Consider the following 22,189-nt stretch of genomic DNA (forward strand, 5'->3'; position numbering starts at 1 on the left):
CATGTAAGACTACGAAGACCTTTCTGAAGTTATTGTGCTCATTTTAAGTCTATCAACAATGAATATTTTATCGCATTATTTTTGGAGTTACCAGTGGAAAATGTAGGTATCCCATACCTTGTCATTCGACAAAACAACTTTTAGAGTGGAAAACACTCATCGTTAGATAGATAGTATATCGCTTGACGGCTGAAATAATGTGCTACTAAATTAGCGTTTCTCAAACTATGGTCAGTGGATCACAAGTGGTCCTCGAGGTCTGCCTTTGTGGTCCTTATTAGGGTGAACATCAGTAAAAAATAAATAAATAAGCAAATAAATAAAATTTAAGTTAATTTCATAGCACATACTATAGTAGAGAATCTTAAATAGGCATAAATCATATATATATATATATATATATATATATAATAGTTAATAAAATTTATTAAGGTAAAGATTATACAAGTTCTAATAGCATATAGATGAATTACAACAAAATATTCTTGGTAACCGTGAGTTATTAAATAAAAACTAATATGTCTATTTCTATTAGTACTGGATATACAATTAAGGAAATTTTAAAAACTCTTGTCGTTATACGGTCAGTGGAAGATCCGGGTTCAATTCCCGGTGGGTGTTCATGTAGTTCAGATTGCACGTTAAGTTTAAGTCTACGTCTCATATAGCCTCAGTGCTGAGCAGACTCTAACTTCAAATCAATCAAGAATTTTAGTTAGTACTATTTTTAAAATATAAGTATAATGTACCACTTTGAGCAAAATAAATGACGCATCTCTTTATTTTTAAGTTTTTTTGAAAATATCTCCGTTTTCTTTATATGTTCAAAATTCCGGAAGGTTTCCCCAGCAGGAAAGGTTAATAACAAACCCGTTTTTAATGTTTGTGTTAGATATTAGCTTAAAATAAATAAATTAGAAGCAAAAAACATTAAGGTTCTTCAATACTTCTAAGTAGTTTGAAGCTGAGCCATTAGATGGCGCAACCTTCGGCCAATAGAAGTATATAGAAAATTAAAAAAAAGATTGAAACACAATAACTACATTATTTAAAGCAATAATAAAACCAAACTTAGAACATTATCGTAGCTCAACATTATCTAGTGCATTATACTTGCAAAATTTTGATTAAGTCATTATATCCATTCTTACAACCATTCATTGTTGAAAACGCGGAACACGATATCTCAGTCAGTATTTCACCAATTGATCTCAAATCACGCAGACGTATGTACTAGTACAATATCTAGTGCATTATCCGTGCAAAATTTTGATTTCCTAATTATTTCCATTGTTGTGAGCACTCCATTGTTGAAAACGCTGGACACGATATCTCCCGTCAGTAATTCACCTATGGATCTCAAATCACGCAGACGTATGTACTAATACAACATCTAGTGCATTATCCGAGAAAAATTTTGATTTCCTAATTATTTCCATTGTTGTGAGCACTCCATTGTTGAAAACGTGGAACACGACATCTCAGTCAGTAACTCACAAACAGATCTCAAATCACGCAGACGTATATACTAATACAACATCTAGTGCCTCATCCGAGCAAAATTTTGATTTCCTAATTATTTCCATTGTTGTGAGCACTCCATTGTTGAAAACGCTAGACACGATATCTTGGTCAGTAATTCACCAATTGATCTCAAATCACGCAGACGTATGTACTAATACAACATCTAGTGCATTATCCGAGCAAAATTTCGATTTAGTCATTATTTCCATTCTTACAATCATTCATTGTTGAAAACGCGGAACACGACATCTCAGTCAGTAATTCACCAATGGATCTCAAATCACGCAGACGTATGGACTAGTACAATATCTAGTGCGTTATCCGTGAAAAATTTTGACTTCCTAATTATTTCCATTGTTGTGAGCACTCCATTGTTGAAAACGCTGGACACGATATCTCAGTCAGTAACTCACAAACAGATCCCATATCACGCAGACGTATGTACTAATACAACATCTAGTGCCTTATCCGAGCAAGATTTTGATTTCCTAATTATTTCCATTGTTGTGAGCACTCCATTGTTGAAAACGCTGGACACGATATCTGTGTCAGTAATCCACCAATAGATCTCAAATCACGCAGACGTATGTACTAATACAACAACTAGTGCATTATCCGAGCAAGATTTCGATTTAGTCATTGGGTCATATCAATAAAAATAAGTAACTACTCTTGAGAAGTCCTGCTCAAGAATCGGAGTAACTACACCTGGAGTAATCTCCTCCCTCAATTTCGTATCAATAAAACAAGCCACTACTCAGGTCTAGTCTGCTCCAGATTTATGAACGTTTACTCGCGCTTCCTCTGCATGTAGCACTGAGTCGTATCAATAAAAGAAGTGATTACTCATTTCTCCCATTCATCGCGCAGTCATTTCGTTGTTTTTAACCTATGGCGTAGTATCTTAAAAGCCATGAAACGGGCAAGTAGCAACGATAGCTTCAATCAAAGTGCATTTGTGGATATTCTAAAAGAGTTTCCAGTGGTACTTTCAAAGTCACAGCTACCAGAAAGTAAACGAAGGAAAGCCGAAACTTTGAAGGTAATTACAGTGAAATGCAACGAAATATCAAATACATCTACGACTGAGACACAAATTCAAAAGAGAATCTTTAATATTCGAGCGAGAATAAAACAAAAATAAAAAAGAAGAAAAAATAAAAAAAACGGGAAAGAAGAAAGTAATACTGAAACCATGGGAATGAACCTATTTGAGCTGATGGATGTTGATTGGAATCCAGCAATATCAAGATTAACACGACAAGCGCATATCACGTGTTGTCCAAGGTCTTTGTAGATTGTTTGGCTTTAAGAACGAAATCAGACACTTGGCTCCTTTGTTTTCTTTTTTAAAAAGTCCAGCCACCCACGTCATAAATCACGTCCATCTGATTGCGTTTTCCATACCATACGTGTCCCCTTTCGCCTTGACATAAACAAAATACATTCTCATGTATACACCCTTTCTATCAACGTTGAGTTGAGTTGATTATTAGTTTAACGTCCTTTTCAGTAGCGTGCCTATATGAGACAGAACCCACTGATTAACGTGGAATCCAAACCACATGAGCTCCTACTGGGAATCGAACGCGGGTCTCCTATGCCAAAGGCATGTACGCTAACCACTTAGCCACGAAATAGCTCTTCCTATTAACGTATTACTCTCCAAAATACTAGGATTCTTTAATGCCACTTGTGTATAGTCAAGTGCTCCGATAGCACCCGGAAATGTATATTGTTCTTGCCACTTTGCCTTTGCTGTTTGTATATTACGCACACTTCCGGAAACAATCCATTTTCAGGTAGTCATAGACAGTACTTTGAGCCACACCAGAATCCCCTGACATTCCGACGTGGAATTCCGGATCACTCACCTAACGCAAGAAAACCAAGGGCACCGATTTCTCTGTAAATTTGGGGGGAGGGCATTCAGATGCAGAAGGTATATATCAGGATTTTAAGACAAATTGCACTCTAATTATGCCAAATATTGTATATTCATAAATACAATAGGGGGCCCACATGAGCTTTGGGGGGCCCGAGCCCCCTGGCCCCCACAGGATCGGCGCCCTTGAAGAAACCTCGCATCTTTTCATCATTACGTAGTCCACCACCCCGAATTTCGGTTGATTCTCCTTTAAAAATGTTGTGCTAATCACTACATTTTCTTTCATAAACTTATAATGCTTTTTGTAATCTCCATTTCCAACATTTCTATGCAGTTTATAAGTTTTTCTACGTAGTAAAACAATCATATACTCTGCCATATTTCGCACGGAGCCACCTATTTAGCTTGCTCCACAAATTTGGAGAAGTTACTAGCATCACAGAGGAGTCTTTGATTTTTATTGATATCAAACGCGTAGTAGTTACTCGGCTCGAGAATAGAGGTGTGGTTACTTCAAAAGGGCGGGGCTTCTCCGAGATCAGCCGAGACGACTAGTGCTCAGTTCTCTTTTTATTGATACCAATGCGAGTAACTACTTCAAAATTGGGCGTAATGAGTAACTTCTCCGTTTTATTGATATCACCCATTATTTCCATTCTTACAACCATTCATTGTTGAAAACGCGGAACACGACATTTCAATCAGTAATTCACCAATCAATGTCAAATCACGCAGATGTATGTACTAGTACAATATTTAGTGCATTATAGATGCAAAATTTGATTTCCTAATTATTTCTATTGTTGTGAGCACTCAATTGTTGAAAACGCTGGCCACGATATCTCAGTTAGTAATTCACCAATGGATCTCAAATCACGCAGACGTATGTACTAATACAACAACTAGTGCATTATCCGAGCAAAATTTCGATTTAGTCATTATTTCCATTCTTACAACCATTCATTGTTGAAAACGCGGAACACGACATTTCAATCAGTAATTCACCAATCGATGTCAAATCACGCAGACGTATGTACTAGTACAATATGTAGTGCATTATCCGTGCAAAAATTTGTTACCTGTTTATTACCATTGTTGTGAACACTCCATTGTTGAAAACGCTGGCCACGATATCTCAGTTAGTAATTCACCAATGGATCTCAAATCATGCAGATGTATGTACTAATACAACAACTAGCGCATTATCCGAGCAAAATTTCGATTTAGTCATTATTTTCATTCTTACAACCATTCATTGTTGAAAACGCGGAACACGACATTTCAATCAGTAATTCACCAATCGATGTCAAATCACGCAGACGTATGTACTAATACAACGTCTAGTGCATTATCCGGCAAACTTTTGATTTCCTAATTATTTCCATTGTTGTGAGCACTCCATTGTTGAAAACGCTGGGCACGATATCTCGGTCAGTAATTCAACAGTGGATCTCAAATCACGCAGACATATTTACTAATATATCGTCTAGTGCATTATCCGTTCATAATTTTGATTTCCTTATTATTTCCATTGTTGTGAGCACTCCATTGTTGAAAAGGCTGGACACGATATCTCGGTCAGTAATTCATCAAGAAATCTCAAATCACGGAGACATATCAATAACTGACAATACCTAGCGTTGGAGGTACTTCAGAACCAAGTTCGCTGAGTGCAAAGGCTACTAGGTTACTTTTTATTTTTACCTGCCTTTTCGGTGTCCCGTTCATTTTTGTCTTCTAATTTTCTTTCTTTTTTTTTAGTCAAGTCCAGGCAAAGGACAGAAAGAAAACAAAACCATTTCTAAGCTGTAGTCAATACTTTTTATTTTACTTTTTTTACGACGTTCAGAGGGTTCACCCTCTGTCGTTTTTAGAAAGGCTAGTGTGTAAACCATCATTTGTAAAGTCTTCTTCTTCTTCTTCTTTTCTGACCTGTGTTTTCCTCCCTTCTGTGCGTCAAATACCCAGAGGACGTGAAGCAAAAATTAGGCAGCAGACAGTTTTTTTGAAAAGTTGTTCTGGGTTGTTCCGCTGAAACTGTTGTGTCCGCTATAAATAGGAAAATTTCAAACTATCGGAAATGGAAATTCAATGCCATGAGTGTTGCCACACTCCATAATTTCGTAATTAGGAAGGAAAAATATTTAATTTGATGTGAAATAATCTAATGTAAGTGAACCGGGTCAATGATTGCAACGTCACTTTTGTCTCCAAAACACGAATCCCAATTTCGATGCGACATTTTGTTGCAGTAAACATTATTCGAGTCCCTCTTCGATGCGCTATTTTTCACGCTATACATTATTCGTGTGCCTGTTCGCGGCGCCATTTTTCACGGTTAGCTTTACCGTGGTTTGAGTCCGACTGGAGTCGAACCTCGGTTCAGCTGAAAACGCTACAGATGAGAAGGATTCGTCCGCTGGGCCACCTGAATATTACTCCCCCTTCTACTTCACTCCTAGACCAACCCCTCAGTATCTATGAATGCTACGTAGCTTGGTGTAGTCCTGTTTCCTTGGTCATTTGCAATAATTTCTACCTTCCCATGCTGGAAGATTCCAACACAGGAATATTCAGTCACAAGATGTTGTAGTGTGTGGAACGTGAGAAAACTATCATCGAGTTTTGTCTGTAATACATACCAAAGAGAATAAACATGGCAAAAGCACCAGCTGTAGGCATCGATCTTGGGACCACATATTCCTGTGTTGGAGTCTTCCAGAATGGGAAGGTAGAAATTATTGCAAATGACCAAGGAAACAGGACTACACCAAGCTACGTAGCATTCACAGATACTGAGGGGTTGGTCTAGGAGTGAAGTAGGAGGGGGAGTAATATTCAGGCGGCCCAGCGGACGAATCCTCGCATCTGTAGCGTTTTCAGCTGAACCGAGGTTCGACTCCAGTCGGACTCAAACCCCGGTAAAGCTTGGCGCTGCGAACAGGCACACGAATAATGTATAGCGTGAAAATCTACTAGTACAACATTTAGTGCATTATCCGTGCAGAATTTTGATTTCCTAATTATTTCCATTGTTGTGAGCACTCCATTGTTGAAAATGCTGGACACTATATCTCAGTCAGTAATTCACCAGTGGATGTGAAATCACGCAGACATATGTACTAATACAACTTCTAGTGCATTATCCTCGCAAAATTTTGATTTCCTTATTATTTCCAGTGTTGTAAGCACTCCATTGTTGAAAACACTGGACACGATATCTCAGTCAGTAATTCACCAATGGATGTGAAATCAAGCAGACATATGTACTAATGCAACGTCTAGTGCATTATCCGTGCAAAAATTTGATTTCGTTATTATTTATATTGTTGTGAGCACCCCAGTGTTGAAAACGTTGGACACGATATCTCCGTCAGTAATTCACCTATGGATCTCAAATCACGGAGACGTATATACTAATACATCATCTAGTGCATTATCCGTGCAAAATTTTGATTTCCTTATTATTTCCATTGTTGTGAGAAATCCATTGTTGAAAACGCTGGACGCGATATCTCGGTCAGTAATTCATCAACAGATCTCAAATCACGCAGACATATCTACTAGTACAACATTTAGTGCATTTTCTGTGGAGAATTTTGATTTCCTAACTATTTCCATTGTTGTGAGCACTCCATTGTTGAAAACGCTGGACACTATATCTCAGTCAGTAATTCACCAATGGATGTCAAATCACGTAGACGTATGTACTAGTTCCATATGAAATTTTGATTTCCGCATTATTTCCATTGCTGTTTTCATTTCATTGTTTACAATATGATGCAGGATATCTCCGTTGTAAATTTTTCAATTAGTGTTAAGTCATGCACACTAGTGCAATATTTATTGCATGATGTACGAGAAAATTGCCATTTCGTATTTTTTTCCATTGTTGTGAGGATTCTATTAGTAAAAAGGAGGCTACGATATAAAATGTTGGCACACTACACACGTCCATTGACTGCTACAACATCTAGTGCATGGTTCATACGAAATTGCGATTACTTCATTATTACCATTTTTAGAAGCTTCTATAATTGAAAAATGAACTATATTATTTTTGTTGGCAATTTGTTGAAAGTTACCGTACTTACGCGCTTATCCTACTAGAATATCTATTGCATTATTGATACGGGATTGTGAAGTTCATTTTTGTATACACTTCATATTGAAAGCGAAAACCATGTTCGTTTACTACACTATCTGGTGCATGCAGTGGCGTAGGGAAAGGAGGCTCAGCGGCGCCGCCCCCTCAAAGATTTCCGATTATGTACTCTGATGCTTGTAATTGTTTATATTTTTTTATGTTGGTTATTTTTGTGTATATCCGCTACTAAGAACCCACACAGACACACAAAAACATCCTAGATACGCTGCTGAGTGCATGATCCACATGGAATTTCGATTACCTCATTGTGGGACATGGACACATTCAATAATATAAAAACAGTATAAAAATCTACACAAGTTGTATAGGAGTCATTCCTCGCTCTTACCATGAGGTAAAATATAATATGACGCTAGTGTCTGCAAACAGTTGTTTGACATGTTTTCAACAAATTGTCTTTTACTGTTATCGAGATGTTCTGTTCATAGCTTGCAAACAGTGGGAGTTCACAGAAGTCGCATGGGCCTGTCTGGGAATGAAATTTCCTTCTTTGTCGAGGGATGTCACAGCTGGTGGGCTGTTTTTAGGAGAAACAGGTCAAGACACTGTCTGCCATGTGTTTGTTCCGAGGAAGTTTAGTACATTTACTCATTTTTCACGTCTACGGCAATCTGAAAATCCTTTTTTCTTTTATCATTTCTTCATTCGACAAGTAAATAGTGAAGAGTAGAGAACATACAGAAGTGAGTTATTATTATTTTAAAAATCTGCTCACCTTTGAAATAATAGCGTTACGGAGGCTTTGTTTGAATTATTCATGTCCCCTCGCTCAAATGTCTTCGAAGCCACACCCACCTCCCAACCGAAAATACGGTTTAGACTTCCGAATTATGCTATGCGTAAGCATGGGTATTATAGAATGACTATCCGTCCACCTGTCAACAGGTATCAGAGCAAGAACCGTAAGAAATATCGATAAGCGGTTTCTTGGAATTGAGTCAGTGTCTCAGCAATAGGTTTCAACTTCTTTGTTCATTCTCTATTCAAACCGGAAGTGATAGAAATTAACAATTTCCGATTTCAAATTTGATCGCCATAGAACAGAAATGGTAACATAGCAAGAAGCGGTTTTGTAGAATTGATTCTTCGTCTCAAGAAAAGATAAAATTTCACTCGCATCTCCCTACCAGTCTTTCTTCCAGACATGTTTTATGGGGAACACTGCCCCTCCCGGAACTCTGAGAGTGCCTTCCGGACGAAACCAAAATAATACGTCTATAATATAATAATAAATAAAATAGTACCAGAAGTGCCCCCCGGAACATTTTTTCTGAAAGAACGACTGCTCCCTACGACAACCGTAAATAGTAATATATGACCAATTTCTTCCGTTTTCTATTGACTAAAGAGCAAAACTTGTTACGAGACAATGGCAAGCAGTTTATTTTCCCCTTTGATTCAGTATCCCAGCAGTAGGTATCAACTTCTCCATTAACCCTATGCTCAAATTGTAAATGGTAATAAATAAATAAATAAATAATAACCTTTTCCGGCTTCAATATTGGTCGTCATAGTGCAAAAACGGAAAGAAAGAAGCTTTTTCTTTTTTTTTTAATGTACTCATTGTCGCAAGAATAGGTTCTCCTAAGGTAAACTCTATTCAACAATGTTGTATGATTGACGTTTTCGTCTCGCGCAGGTTCTTCTTTTTCTTCAAATAAAATAGGATCTCTTTTTGGTAGGCGTGATAAGTTTATTGAAGTTAATAAGAAAATTAGAAGTTACAAGTTCCACAACAAACAACTACAAAATCTCACTGACTGTTCTTTCAGTAAAATTACTAAAGTTCCACTTTAGATAGAAAACAAGACACCAGATACGATAAAATATAAGAATATACGATGTAAAAATGTCGTTAATAAGATAGACTAAAATACAAGATGTTATAAAACAAGTTACTATGGACAAAGATTCAATAATTCTAGATACAGTAATCCTAGATACAGACCGCAAAGAGTTGAATAGTAATATCGACGTGCTTTCCCGAAATGTGCCGAGCCTTGTATAGCAACTAGTATATAAAACTATCGTAAGCACAAAGATCGAATCATCACATGAGTTTAGGTCGACACGTGGACGCACGTGGAGACCTATCATACAGACTTTGAAATTGGACTTAGTAATCCATGCTCTCACTGCGTGATGTACACGCGCGTACATTATCATACTTCCTTGAAAAAGAAACCATTACAAAAGAGAGTATTTTGAAAGTACATACACTATCATCACATATGTGTGACCCTTCAGTGACCCTACATCCTGTTCTTGGCTGGCACATTATCAATAGCTTAAAGAATAAAGATTCGTCTTTTATACAATATTAATATTGACTTCCAAAAATAATAATATAACAACTATAAAATACACTAACTTATAATCGAACCCCGATCTTTTATATACACTATATACAGTGACATTCCAGGTAAGTACTGCTAAGAGGGGAGGTGCATCGAAGGTGATAAACAAAATAAGAAAAAGAAAAAAAAATAACAGTAAATATACGTTCATACAACACCTCCCTCCTTTTTTGAATTTTCATATCAAATTGCGAATTTGGTTGCGAATTTGGATACTGAAAATTCACAGTCTGATATGAAACATTAAAAAGATTTTTTTTTTTTTTTTTTTTTTTTTTACCTTTCCTTACGTAGATTAGGACTTTTCTTAGGGGGAACAGCTACCTGTAACTCATCTGTAATCTCAGTAAGCTGCTCAGCAATTCTTGACATGACTACAGGCTCAGTGGTATCTTGTTTTTGATTTATTTTGGTAATAATAAAAGGTTTAATGCATATTTGTTTACAACAGCTATCATCATCAAAATACCTTTTGAAAAAGCGAAAACATTTACATCGGTAACAACAACAAAATATTAATATTAGAGCTATCAGAACTGTACCAAAATATGAAAACCAAGAGAGATGAGTTACCTTTTCAGAATGAAGTAGTTTCCATTGTTCATCATCTTTTTTCTTTTCTACTTCCTGAATTTTATGGCTTGCTACCTTTAAGTCACTAACCGAATTAATTACATGCTGAATAGGTAGGTTAATTTGCATGTCTTCCAGGTATATATGAGAATTTAATATTTCACAACAATTATCAGTAAGATTTAATTTCGGAGTAAAGTCTTTACCTGTAACATTGGTTTCATACCATGTTTGTGTTTGGAGGATCGCCTTCAAACCATAAGCTTTACAATTATTATCTAGATGAATAATACCTGAATTTGTTAGAATTAAATCATAAGGTTCAAATCCATTACATAATATTGTCATTTTCTCTTCCTGTGGAGCAGCAAAAATCCACTCATTGTTATTTAAGGTTACGAATATACAATGATCAATTTGTATCACATGTTTATTACAATCTATGGGAACATAATGAACATATTGTAATAATTTCATTTCACACTCTTGATTTATATGACTAGACAAGATAGGAAACGTTTGTTTACACAAAAACCAATCTTGTTTAAGAATCTTACATTTATTGAACTCAATTTCAGTCATTTTTGCGTAATATTGTTTAATTGAATCAACCAAAAGGTAAGGTTTTTCAGGTTGAATAAAAACAAATTTATTTGTTGTATTCTTTATTTTAGTAGGGAAGGGAGTTAACTTATATACTAGATAACGAATGGAATCTGTCAAAGGGAGACGAATTACATAGGCTAATATTCCATTATTGATAAACACATCTAAATTAATTATTTTCAATAACAAGTAACTATTCCTAGTACTTGTCCCAATTGGTAAAGATAACGCACTATGGAGGTCACTTTGACTAGCCTTCCAATGTTGGATTATTTGATAAGGAGTGATTATGTGAGGCTGTAATACACCTTTCTGTGCATTTAAAATTGCTTGCAAAACAATTTCATACTGATCCTTTAAATCTCTTAAATACCTTTCAACTTTTGCGATATGTTCATTTATTGTATACTTTAAATTTAAATCTAAAAATGCTTCGTTTAAATGTCTCTCTCTTTTTGATATCTCTTTACTTATATGCTCTAAACCTTGACTCAAAATATTTTCGTTAGTTTCTACTGTATGAAGAGTGTTATTAATACCTTGTAGGGTAGATTTAACAATAGTCATCTGCTCTTTACTCAATTTCAAGAAATCTAACTGTTCTTTTTCTAATTTATTGATTTTTTGAGTGTAATAATTGGCATCTTCATCGTCCAAGGTGCCAAATAGAAATTTAGCAAGGTGACCAATACCATCTATTAACCCTCGTTTTCTTCTACTTTCTTGCGAAGAAATTTTTGTTACTTCTTTTATTATTTCCTTAACCTCCTTGATATCAGATACCTTAGTCAAAACTTGATTTACGAACACTGTAGCACAACTTGTTTTATTTGATTTCACCACTGAGTGTCTACACAGGTTTTGTGTCCTATCTACGTAAGTTTCCAAATTACGAAAACTTATATCTAGCTTAGTTAAGTTAACGTAAGAGACCAATTGCCAGTAAGTATTATATAACTGAACCTCTCCTAAAGAGTCATAATAAATACCTGCCGTATTTTCAAATTTCTTTATGCGTGCTCCAAGCTCTAGACTACTACATATAAGAGAAACCAGTAGAATAGCTTTAAGTCCTATCATTTTGAACAATCCTGTAAATATAGAAACGTTATTTTACTTTCCTTACTTTTTTTTTTTTTTTTTTTTTTTTTTTTTTCAAGATAACATGAATTTGAGTCACTTAATAATACATCTTTAATCTATTGGCATGCACAGTCATCTCTTGTTTGCCAACCTTTAAGGTACAGTTTACACCTTTTGTTCGAATTATATCGTACGGTCCGCGCCACAGACTGTCAAGTTTCTTTGATCTGCCGCGGCGGACTGACTCATCATATAATAACACTTTATCTCCTTTCTGAAAAATGCATTCGTTTTCGTTTCTATCATAATATTCTTTACTGTTCTCCTTTTTGTCAATGAGGTTTGCTCTAGCTAATCCGTGCATCTCCTGCAATTTGTGTTTCAACTGTTTTACATAATCATCGTAATTGTATACAACTTCAGAAGGTTTTCTTTGTAATACACCTGGTACATTTACAGGTTTCCCGAATAACAGTTCGAAGGGAGTGTATTGAGTGGAACTATGAGGAGTGGTATTATAACAGAAAGTAGCATATGCTGCTAATTCGTCCCAATTATTCTGATTTTCTGCCACATAACATCGCAAGAAAAATTTTAAAGACTGATGGAATTTTTCTATACTACCATTCGATGCCGGATGGTATGGGGTTGTATGTAGTTTTTCTATTTGTAACAATTTACAAATACGCGTGAAGACATCGCTTAAGAAATTACTTCCGCAATCAGACAATATACTGTGTGGAATGCCAAATTTTAGCACTACATTCTCGACAAAGGCTTTGCTGATTGTATCAGCATCTTGAGAAGGGATGGGAATTGCAATAACAAATTTTGAAAGGTTATCTTGTACAGTCAATAAATATTTGTTTCTGTGTTCTAAAGTTTCTGGGAGAGGCCCGACTAAATCTAAAGAGACCTTTTCAAAAACTGTACTCGGCGTGTCCGTTATTACCATCTTCATTTTTACCTTTTGTTGTGTGTTTCTATTCTTTTGACATATTTCACACCCTTTTATGTAATCTTCAACATCTTCCTTCAGTTTTGGCCATTCTTTAATGTCAATATTATTTAAGGAAAGGTACTTCCTAATCTTTTCATAGCACCTATTCATTCCTATATGTCCACCTAGAATTTGAGTATGAAACTCTTCTAAAATTTTGTTTTTCGTTTCTAAGTCTAAAGCTTCAGCTTTTTCTTTCTGTTGTGAATCACAATTTGATACCCTATCTTCTTCTTCAATAACATCTAAAGAATACATTCATGACAAGGCGTCAGAATTTGTATTTAAGCTTCCTTTCTTATACACAATTTCGTATTGATATTCCTCTAAAAGTATTCTCCATTTTAAAAGTCTAGATGTTGGATTTTGTACTCTAAAAACCCACGTTAGTGGCTTGCAATCTGTGACAAAAGTTACTTTTGTTCCGTAAATGTACGGTCTAAAAACTTTGCTAGCCCACACTAGAGCCGCCAGTTCCCGTTCAGTCGCTGAGTACGATCTCTCTGCTTTATTGAAAACTCTACTAGCATACGCAATTGGAAGATCTTTGTTTATTTCACCCTGTGAGAGAATAGCTCCGCAGGCAAATGCCGAAGCATCCGATGTGATTATAAAAGGCTTTTTAAAATCAGGATACTGCAAAATTGGAGGAGTTGTCAATTTCTCTTTAAGAGAATCAAATGCAACTTGTTGTTTGACTCCCCAAGAAAACTGGACGTTTTCTTTTAATAAGGACGTTAAGGGTAAAGCAATTTTACTGTAGTCTTTTAAAAATTTCCTATAATATCCAGTAAGTCCTAGAAATCCCTTAATTTGTTTCTTAGTTTGAGGAACAGGAAAGTTCTGAACTTTCTCCACTAATCTTGGATCTGGTTTTACTCCGTTAGGTGTAATGACATGTCCTAAGTATGTTAATTCTGGCTTCAAAAATTCAGTCTTATCTACACTTAACTGCAGGTTGCTTTTGCGAAATCTTTGCAAAATCTCACGTAATCTACTATTATGCTCTTCTAAAGAACTAGAGAAGACCACTAAATCATCCAGGTAGATGAAACAACTCGTACCTGTCAGCCCTGCTAACACTGTATTCATCAATCTTTGAAAAGTGGCCGGTGCTGTCGCCAGACCGAAAGCAAGTCGCTTGAATTGATAATGATTTTCAGGTGTACTGAACGCAGTTATAGGTCTATCCTTTTCCCTAATATAGCATTGATGGTACCCACTATGGAGATCTAAACTGGAAAAGTAACGCGCATTGGCTAAATTACTCAAAATGTCGTCTATGTTAGGTAACGGAAAGGACGAATGGACACATAAATCATTGACAGATCGATAATCGACTATTAGTCTATATTTCTGTTTTCCTGATGCATCGAGTTTCTTTGGAATAAGGAAAATAGAACTGTTCCAAGGAGAAGTAGAAACTTCTATAATGTCTTGTTTTAACAACTCTTCTATTTGTCTATTTAATTCTTCCTTATGACATTCTGGCACTCGGTAATTCTTTTTGTTAACAATCTTGCCTACATGTTTAGGATCAATAATAATTTCATGTTCAAGAACATTTGTAGCAGTTAGTTTGTCTCCTGGTAGAAAGAAAACATCATTGAATTCATCACAAAGTTCAAGTATACTTTCTTTTTCTTTGGGTGGTAAATGACCTAACCTTAATAGCTTATGAAGTAATTTTAAACGCTCAGTTAAACTTTCTGAATTTGACTTTTGTGGGACCCTGTCTTTTTCACACTGAATATTTAAAACATGGTTTTCTTCTAATTTCTCTAAGTCTATCGGATTTAAAGTTATATTCTCTACTGAAGAATTCACATTTAACACACTAGCTATACATTTATTTTCTTTCGCTACTGTCAAACAAGAAGAAAGAAAAACACCCGGTTTAATCTCTCGTTTTTCTACAATTCCAATTCCTGTGCTGTTTGTGGGAACAAAAACTAACTTCTCGGATCGAGCTGGAATACTATATGTCAACGGTAGTATAAGCTTATCGCTGCCCTTAAGGTCAAGTTTCTGGCAAGCTTGTGTTGACAAGGGAGGAGGAGGAGGAGGATGGAATTCTAACAAACAATTTTTTGTTTCAAAAAATCACGACCAAGAATGTGTCTGCCTTCTGATAAGCATCCTTCCGAAATAACGTGAAATTTATGTGAGAATTCTACTCCTTTTATCACTAACGTTAGATAAATAGTACCTAGTGACCTAGTTTTAACATTGTTTAATCCTTTCAATGTCACAGTTTGTGTTGTATCGATATTCTTTCTAAAACTGCATGGAAGTGCATGGATTTGCCAAAGACTTAAATCACTGCCTGTATCTAAGAGAAAAGTTGCATCAGCATGCAATTCTTTAATGAATGCCGTAATAGTACCTTCTTCTTGATTTGTTACTATGCAACCCTTCGTGTTATCTGAGATGCAAACAGGTTGCTTATTTACATCCATTTGCTGTTTCCCTGACCATTACAACTTGAGCACATCTGACTACTGCAGGCTTTTACTTCATTAAAAATGCAGAGAACTTTGTTTTTTATCACAAATTCTCTCTTTTCCACTAGTATTTACTCCACTAGTATTTCCACTAGTATTTACCTTACTAGCAACATGCAAACAATTGCTATAACCTTCCGTGCCTCGCGCGGCGCTCTCGGAAAAATTACAATTAACCCCTCCTGTGCCTCTCGCGGCGATCTCAGGAGAATTACCATTATTACATCCTGTGCCTCTCGCGGCGATCTCAGGACAAATTTCACAAACATGTACCGTTTTCATAAACTGATTAGAAGAATTTCCTCTTTCCTTTCTTTTCTGTAATTTGCATTGAGCTTTGGTGTGACCAGGCTTATGGCATTGGTAACATACTAATACTTTCTTTTGAGCTTTCTTACTATTTACATTTGGAAAGGGGAGAGAAGTGTGGGAAGTGATCTGTGTTTCTTCTTCTAGAGCGAGTTCGATAATATATCCTAAGGATGTATCATCATCGCTTTTAGATCTTACAATCATCTGAATTTTGTCATTTGTTAGCCCCTGAATAAAACTTGCTTTAGCTAAAATTTCAACAAGTGCTATAGCTCCTGGCAATTTAGATGCATCTATAACACGAGCAACGGCTTCGCGTAATTGACTCTGAAGAGTGTCTACTTTACTTGCCCATGAAGCAATTGAATCAGCTTTGGTTTGTCTAGCACTAAAAAGCTGGCAAGCATAGAAATCAATAGTTCGTCTAATGGAATAATTTTCTATTAATATTTGTTTAACAGCTTCCCACGTAGTAGTGGTTTTTCTAACTAATAATTTAGATCTAGCATCCCCAGTTATTTCTGCTTTAACAAATTTCAAAAGGGTACTATGCTTAGCTGGGTCAATCAATTCAAAAGTAGCATCTACATTAGACAGAAATTCTTCTAATGCTTCTCTTTTTCCCGAAAATGGTACTGAACTTAACTTTAGTGCTTCTGACACACTACAATACTCTACTTCTGTATCAGAAGAATCAGCACTACCAGTGGTAGCCATTGGCAATTAGTACTTACGTTAAACTATACAATTTAAATTTACAAAAAATTTTGTTAGCGACAATACCTTTCTTACACCTTCTGTTTTGCCAAGTATTCCCAAGATTAAACGAATGAAATATTTTAATCCTTCCCTAGAGGAACGGTGAATACTAAAGCCTTCTATCCTAGACTGTTCTTGTCTTGATTTTACGTTATTCACTTCACAAGTAAACAACAACCGCGGTGACCAAAGAACAAATCTTTTCTATCTCCAGGCGTAACACTTTTAAATTTTGGAAGTTCAAACAAGCAATGAAAATTGTAATCAACCTTGAATTTCCTGTGATGGGGGGTGCTGCTGGCGTCGATCCTGGTACTTTTCCGATGTTGGTTTAAAGATGAGGCCTCTGGATTTCCACAAGATCTCCGCTTGGAATGTTGCTCAATTGGGACCAGCCACACTTGAGAATGGTACTGCTTACTGGATCTCTGGAACTGGATGCAATAAAACTGGAACACTGGAACGGTGTGTACGCCGAGGTATCCGCTACACCTAGTACAGGCAAGCTTCTTGCACTCACAGTAAAAAAGGTGTTGTCGACGCAGTGCGGTCTGTATCTGGACGTAACGATATTTTAAAACGTATCAGCTTCGTGTCGAAGAACGAACTCTGACTACAATGATGAATGTTCAACGTAGTAACTGTGGAACGTGCACTGGAATCGAACTTCGAGTACTTCGGTTGAGATCCTGCCTAGCTGCCACCACTTTATTTTCCTGTTGTATGATTGACGTTTTCGTCTCGCGCAGGTTCTTCTTTTTCTTCAAATAAAATAGGATCTCTTTTTGGTAGGCGTGATAAGTTTATTGAAGTTAATAAGAAAATTAGAAGTTACAAGTTCCACAACAAACAACTACAAAATCTCACTGACTGTTCTTTCAGTAAAATTACTAAAGTTCCACTTTAGATAGAAAACAAGACACCAGATACGATAAAATATAAGAATATACGATGTAAAAATGTCGTTAATAAGATAGACTAAAATACAAGATGTTATAAAACAAGTTACTATGGACAAAGATTCAATAATTCTAGATACAGTAATCCTAGATACAGACCGCAAAGAGTTGAATAGTAATATCGACGTGCTTTCCCGAAATGTGCCGAGCCTTGTATAGCAACTAGTATATAAAACTATCGTAAGCACAAAGATCGAATCATCACATGAGTTTAGGTCGACACGTGGACGCACGTGGAGACCTATCATACAGACTTTGAAATTGGACTTAGTAATCCATGCTCTCACTGCGTGATGTACACGCGCGTACATTATCATACTTCCTTGAAAAAGAAACCATTACAAAAGAGAGTATTTTGAAAGTACATACACTATCATCACATATGTGTGACCCTTCAGTGACCCTACATCCTGTTCTTGGCTGGCACATTATCAATAGCTTAAAGAATAAAGATTCGTCTTTTATACAATATTAATATTGACTTCCAAAAATAATAATATAACAACTATAAAATACACTAACTTATAATCGAACCCCGATCTTTTATATACACTATATACAGTGACATTCCAGGTAAGTACTGCTAAGAGGGGAGGTGCATCGAAGGTGATAAACAAAATAAGAAAAAGAAAAAAAATAACAGTAAATATACGTTCATACAACAACAAGTAGTTTTAGAAATTGTCATTTACGGTCCCCCATTTCATCACTATAGAACAGAAACGGTAAAATAGCTAAAAGCATTGTTTGGGAACTGATTCCATGTCCCAATAGTTTATTCGACTTTCACGCATATTCTTTTACTCAAACCGGAAGTGCAAGATAGCGGGTAAGTAATTGCGATTTGATTTGGATACAGAGTCGGAGGAACAGGTTCTATGTTTTATCTTATCACTCTGGTTACTCGGTGTTTTTGCAGAATCAGTGTACAGCGTTGCCAAGTTTACTCATTCCCGTTCTGAAGAAGTGTCTTAGCAGCTAAATGTCAACGAGTAATTCACCTCAATTTCCTCCTCTTTCGCGTGAAAGGAAAACACATCGAATGTACATCTAAGAAAGAGGTGCGACTCGGAATAGAGTTTGCCTTTGTCTGTCATCAATGAGCAAATATCTTTCCCTCGTGACGTTTGCTTCCATGGAATCAATTTCCAAACGAAGGATCAAGTTCTCTACATGTATTACAAGTATCGGCGTTTCTCAGCGTATAATAAAAGATATCGGAATGCTTCAGGTGCAGTACAGATTTTCCAAAAACCTACATCTCTCATTCTGCAAAACGGGAATGTACACTCATTGCGTATTTTCTGTTCTTCGAAACATGGCAACACTGAACGTTGAAAACCAGTTGGAATCCCTATCTGCGAAACAGGATTCTGCCAAACGAGAACACGAGGATAATTCTATTGAAAACAAAAGTTATAGATGTACTACTTCCGGTTTTATTATTGAATTCCCATAGTTCGGAAGCTACTTATTGTAGTTTTTCACTTTGAAAGGAAACTCACTTGTTTCTCAAATGAAAATATTGTTCAAACGTTTCTACATGTGATATTCAAATAATATTACATTAAATATGCCTACCAACTTTTTTTTTTTTTTTTTTTTAATGTAAACTGTTTCGTGGTGGAAAATTTAGATATAACTTTTTAAGAATTGTAAAGTTTTATGTTGTTTATTTTTCACCTTTTAAAATCTTATTTGAGGCAGACGGGTATACTATAATTTGTAAAAAAAGAAATATGAAGAAATGCACAGCAGAATGCATGAGTTTCCCATAGTTACATGGGTGTATTTGGTACTCCTACAACGTTTCCTTCTACGATTTGAGATTATCCCTCCTATCACGAAATTGTATCTTCTGACTTCATCTTACTCGAGGATCCAGCAACTCTGGTAAAATATAACACATATAAAATGTTTGTAATTTTGGAAACACTTTATTCAAAAAATGATAATCTCTTCGGATACGTTCAATGGATAGTCCCTTTGGTGTCCAAACAGCAAAGTCACACTACTGTCCAAAGGCGCCGATCCTGGGGGCCCGGGCCCCCAAAGCTCATGTAGGTCCCCTATTATATTTGTAAAATATACAATATTTTGGCATAAATTTGAGTGCAATTTGTATTAAAATCTTCATATATAGAAAAAATATACCTTCTGCATCTGAATACCCCCCTAAATTTACGGAGAAACCGGCACCCTTGCCACTGTCTACCTGTCACTCGTAACTGTCCCTGAATTTGATAGTAATAATTATGGTTACTTTCCAGTTTCAGCTCCTTTGTGAGAGAGTCTATGTGTAAGTAAAACTTCTTCAATTTTGTAGCCGCTTCTGTTGGGGTATAATCACGAGCTGAACTTGGACACTTCACTTCCAACAATCCATCGTCGTGGATAAGCCCATCAGGACTGGCAGCTAACCAAGGACAGAGACTGTGAACTACCAGTCCGCATCGCGTGCACATATATAAAATGGAAGAAAAAAAATAATAAAAAGGGCTCAAAACCAATGAAAAGCAGGATTTATTTTTGAAAATTTTCTAACGCTTCCCGCCAAACATGGCGCTTCACGGCTGGTCTGTCGACCTCACTCATATATACGGAGGGCGCCGTCGTATACTCTCGTTCCGGGTGCTAATTTTCCACGGCACGACAATAAGTAGAACTTCATCGCCACCGCAAGATTTTATTCTAGACCAATTTAGGTAATTTTCCTCGCTTAGAGAAATCGAGATGGAACTAGCATTTGAATTGATCGATCTATTCCAAAGATTTTTGTACAACAAAATCTAACGTTGGGATTGTACTTTTCCTTCTGGTTACTAGAAATGTCACGTTTTGAAAACAAAAGGAAAGAAAGAAAAAGGGTAATCTAAGGTTCATGATCTTGGAGAAAAGAACAACTTTAGGTATACTTGGATCTCATATTAATTTTCTTGGTATCGATAAGACACTATGATCTGCTTAGTTCTAGAACACTGAAAGTACGAAATTGTTATTGCCACAGTAATTTTACTAACGATTTTCCCCTCACATAGAAGAGTTTATATAGCCAAATGAACAGAGTTTTATTGTATTTTAACTTATTTTCTTTACGGATAAGTTTATTTATTACTTTTGTTAAATTTTGTACATACAGGTTGCAATTATGACTCAAATTGCGTCGTTGTGAATTTTAGAAGAGGGATGCAACGAAAAAAGTCGAAATAAACTCATAAAGTAAAAGAGTATACTTTATACAATAGGATATTTTATCAGAAATATTGAGTAAGTTTCAGTGGCATATTTAGGATTTTGTTTAGGGGACGTAGGGCTATGCACAATATGTCAATAAGCACTTAATTTTCCCTTATGGGTGCCAGCAAATTTTAACGATTTTCGAGCCGGGGAGGGGACTGGAGCCCGATAGCCCTCCAAATACGCCAGAGTTGGTACTACTATTTTGAATAAGGTATGTAAGGATAATTTGGAGGTTGACATTACATACAACGCTTTCTTGAATAATAATAATAATAATAATAATAATAATACAAACTTTGGGTAATGTATTTTATGTAGTTAACATAGGTGGGAAGAAGGAGACTCATACGAGAATAAAATGGAAAGCTTATCTGTAGTAAAAGTAAAAACTATTGGTTATTTCATATGAATACAAGAATTGCGTTCCAGCAATGCTTTCTGAATCTCCCCTTGACGAGTTTTCTGGCTACGCCACTGGCTGGAGCCTTTCATGTGCTTCGGTCCTTTGCTATTCTAGTCATTTTTACATAAGAATTGCACATATACGTAGGTATAACTCTGTGTAATGTGATTTACGTTGAAAGATGAGCGTTTTGCTATTAGTTTTTATATTGAATAAGTCTATATGCATTGAAAATTTTCCTATGACCCGTGTTACATATAGAGCCAATAACATCTGATTTGTAGTGTAAATCATCGCAAGAGAACGATGTTTACAGACAGAGAGGCTACACATCGAACAGAGGGTTTATAATGGACAAGAATTTTTGTTTTACCACCATTCTCTGCACAGGGACAAGATCTGTGACTCCAGGGGGTAAGGCCGGATGAGTTTTGACCTGCACCGTTGCTGTGTTTGCTGTATTTGTGTGAGTTACACGAAGTGCCACTACGTGGCGCATTCGTCCATCAACAAAATTCTCCAGATGCGTGAGTACCTATTGAAGGACCTTAAATCGACCGAAATCACAAAAATTACCAACTCTACTAAAGTGGGAAATTTTCAAGAACGCAAGGGAATTCTGCAGTTCAACACGAAGCAGCGACATCTATGTCATTGAGAGAAATGTGGATTAAATCTACAAACGAAACTTTTAACGAAACATTTCTAATATGTATTATTACGTGCATTATCTGCAAACTCCAAATATATGAATCTATGCCAAGTATTAACGTATAGATAGAGCAAATAGTGGAAACTACTTATGGAAAAGGA

At 36.1% G+C, this 22,189-nt stretch overlaps 2 protein-coding genes across 2 annotated transcripts in view; one reads left to right on the plus strand and one right to left on the minus strand.

Moving 5' to 3' along the window:
• Positions 1-22,189, plus strand: part of LOC145668302 (serine beta-lactamase-like protein LACTB, mitochondrial) — a 48,923-nt gene that overhangs the window by 17,070 nt on the left and 9,664 nt on the right. The window lies entirely within an intron of this gene.
• LOC145668301 (uncharacterized) lies at positions 9,193-18,366 on the minus strand. The gene is made up of 2 exons (XM_081736028.1): positions 17,044-18,366; positions 9,193-12,207 (listed from the first exon to the last, which is right to left on the minus strand). Exon 2 carries the CDS (start codon positions 12,194-12,196, stop codon positions 10,214-10,216), a length of 1,983 nt encoding a protein of 660 aa, XP_081592154.1. The 5' UTR covers positions 12,197-12,207; positions 17,044-18,366; the 3' UTR covers positions 9,193-10,213.

The sequence above is a fragment of the Thermobia domestica genome, chromosome 13, assembly GCF_964235325.1.
Source record: "Thermobia domestica chromosome 13, izTheDome1.hap1.1, whole genome shotgun sequence".
Taxonomy (NCBI): Eukaryota; Metazoa; Arthropoda; class Insecta; order Zygentoma; family Lepismatidae; genus Thermobia; species Thermobia domestica.

Excerpts from the sequence above, each read along its gene's own strand:
- LOC145668301 (XM_081736028.1), bottom strand. The coding sequence starts at position 12,196 with ATGATAGGACTTAAAGCTATTCTACTGGTTTCTCTTATATGTAGTAGT.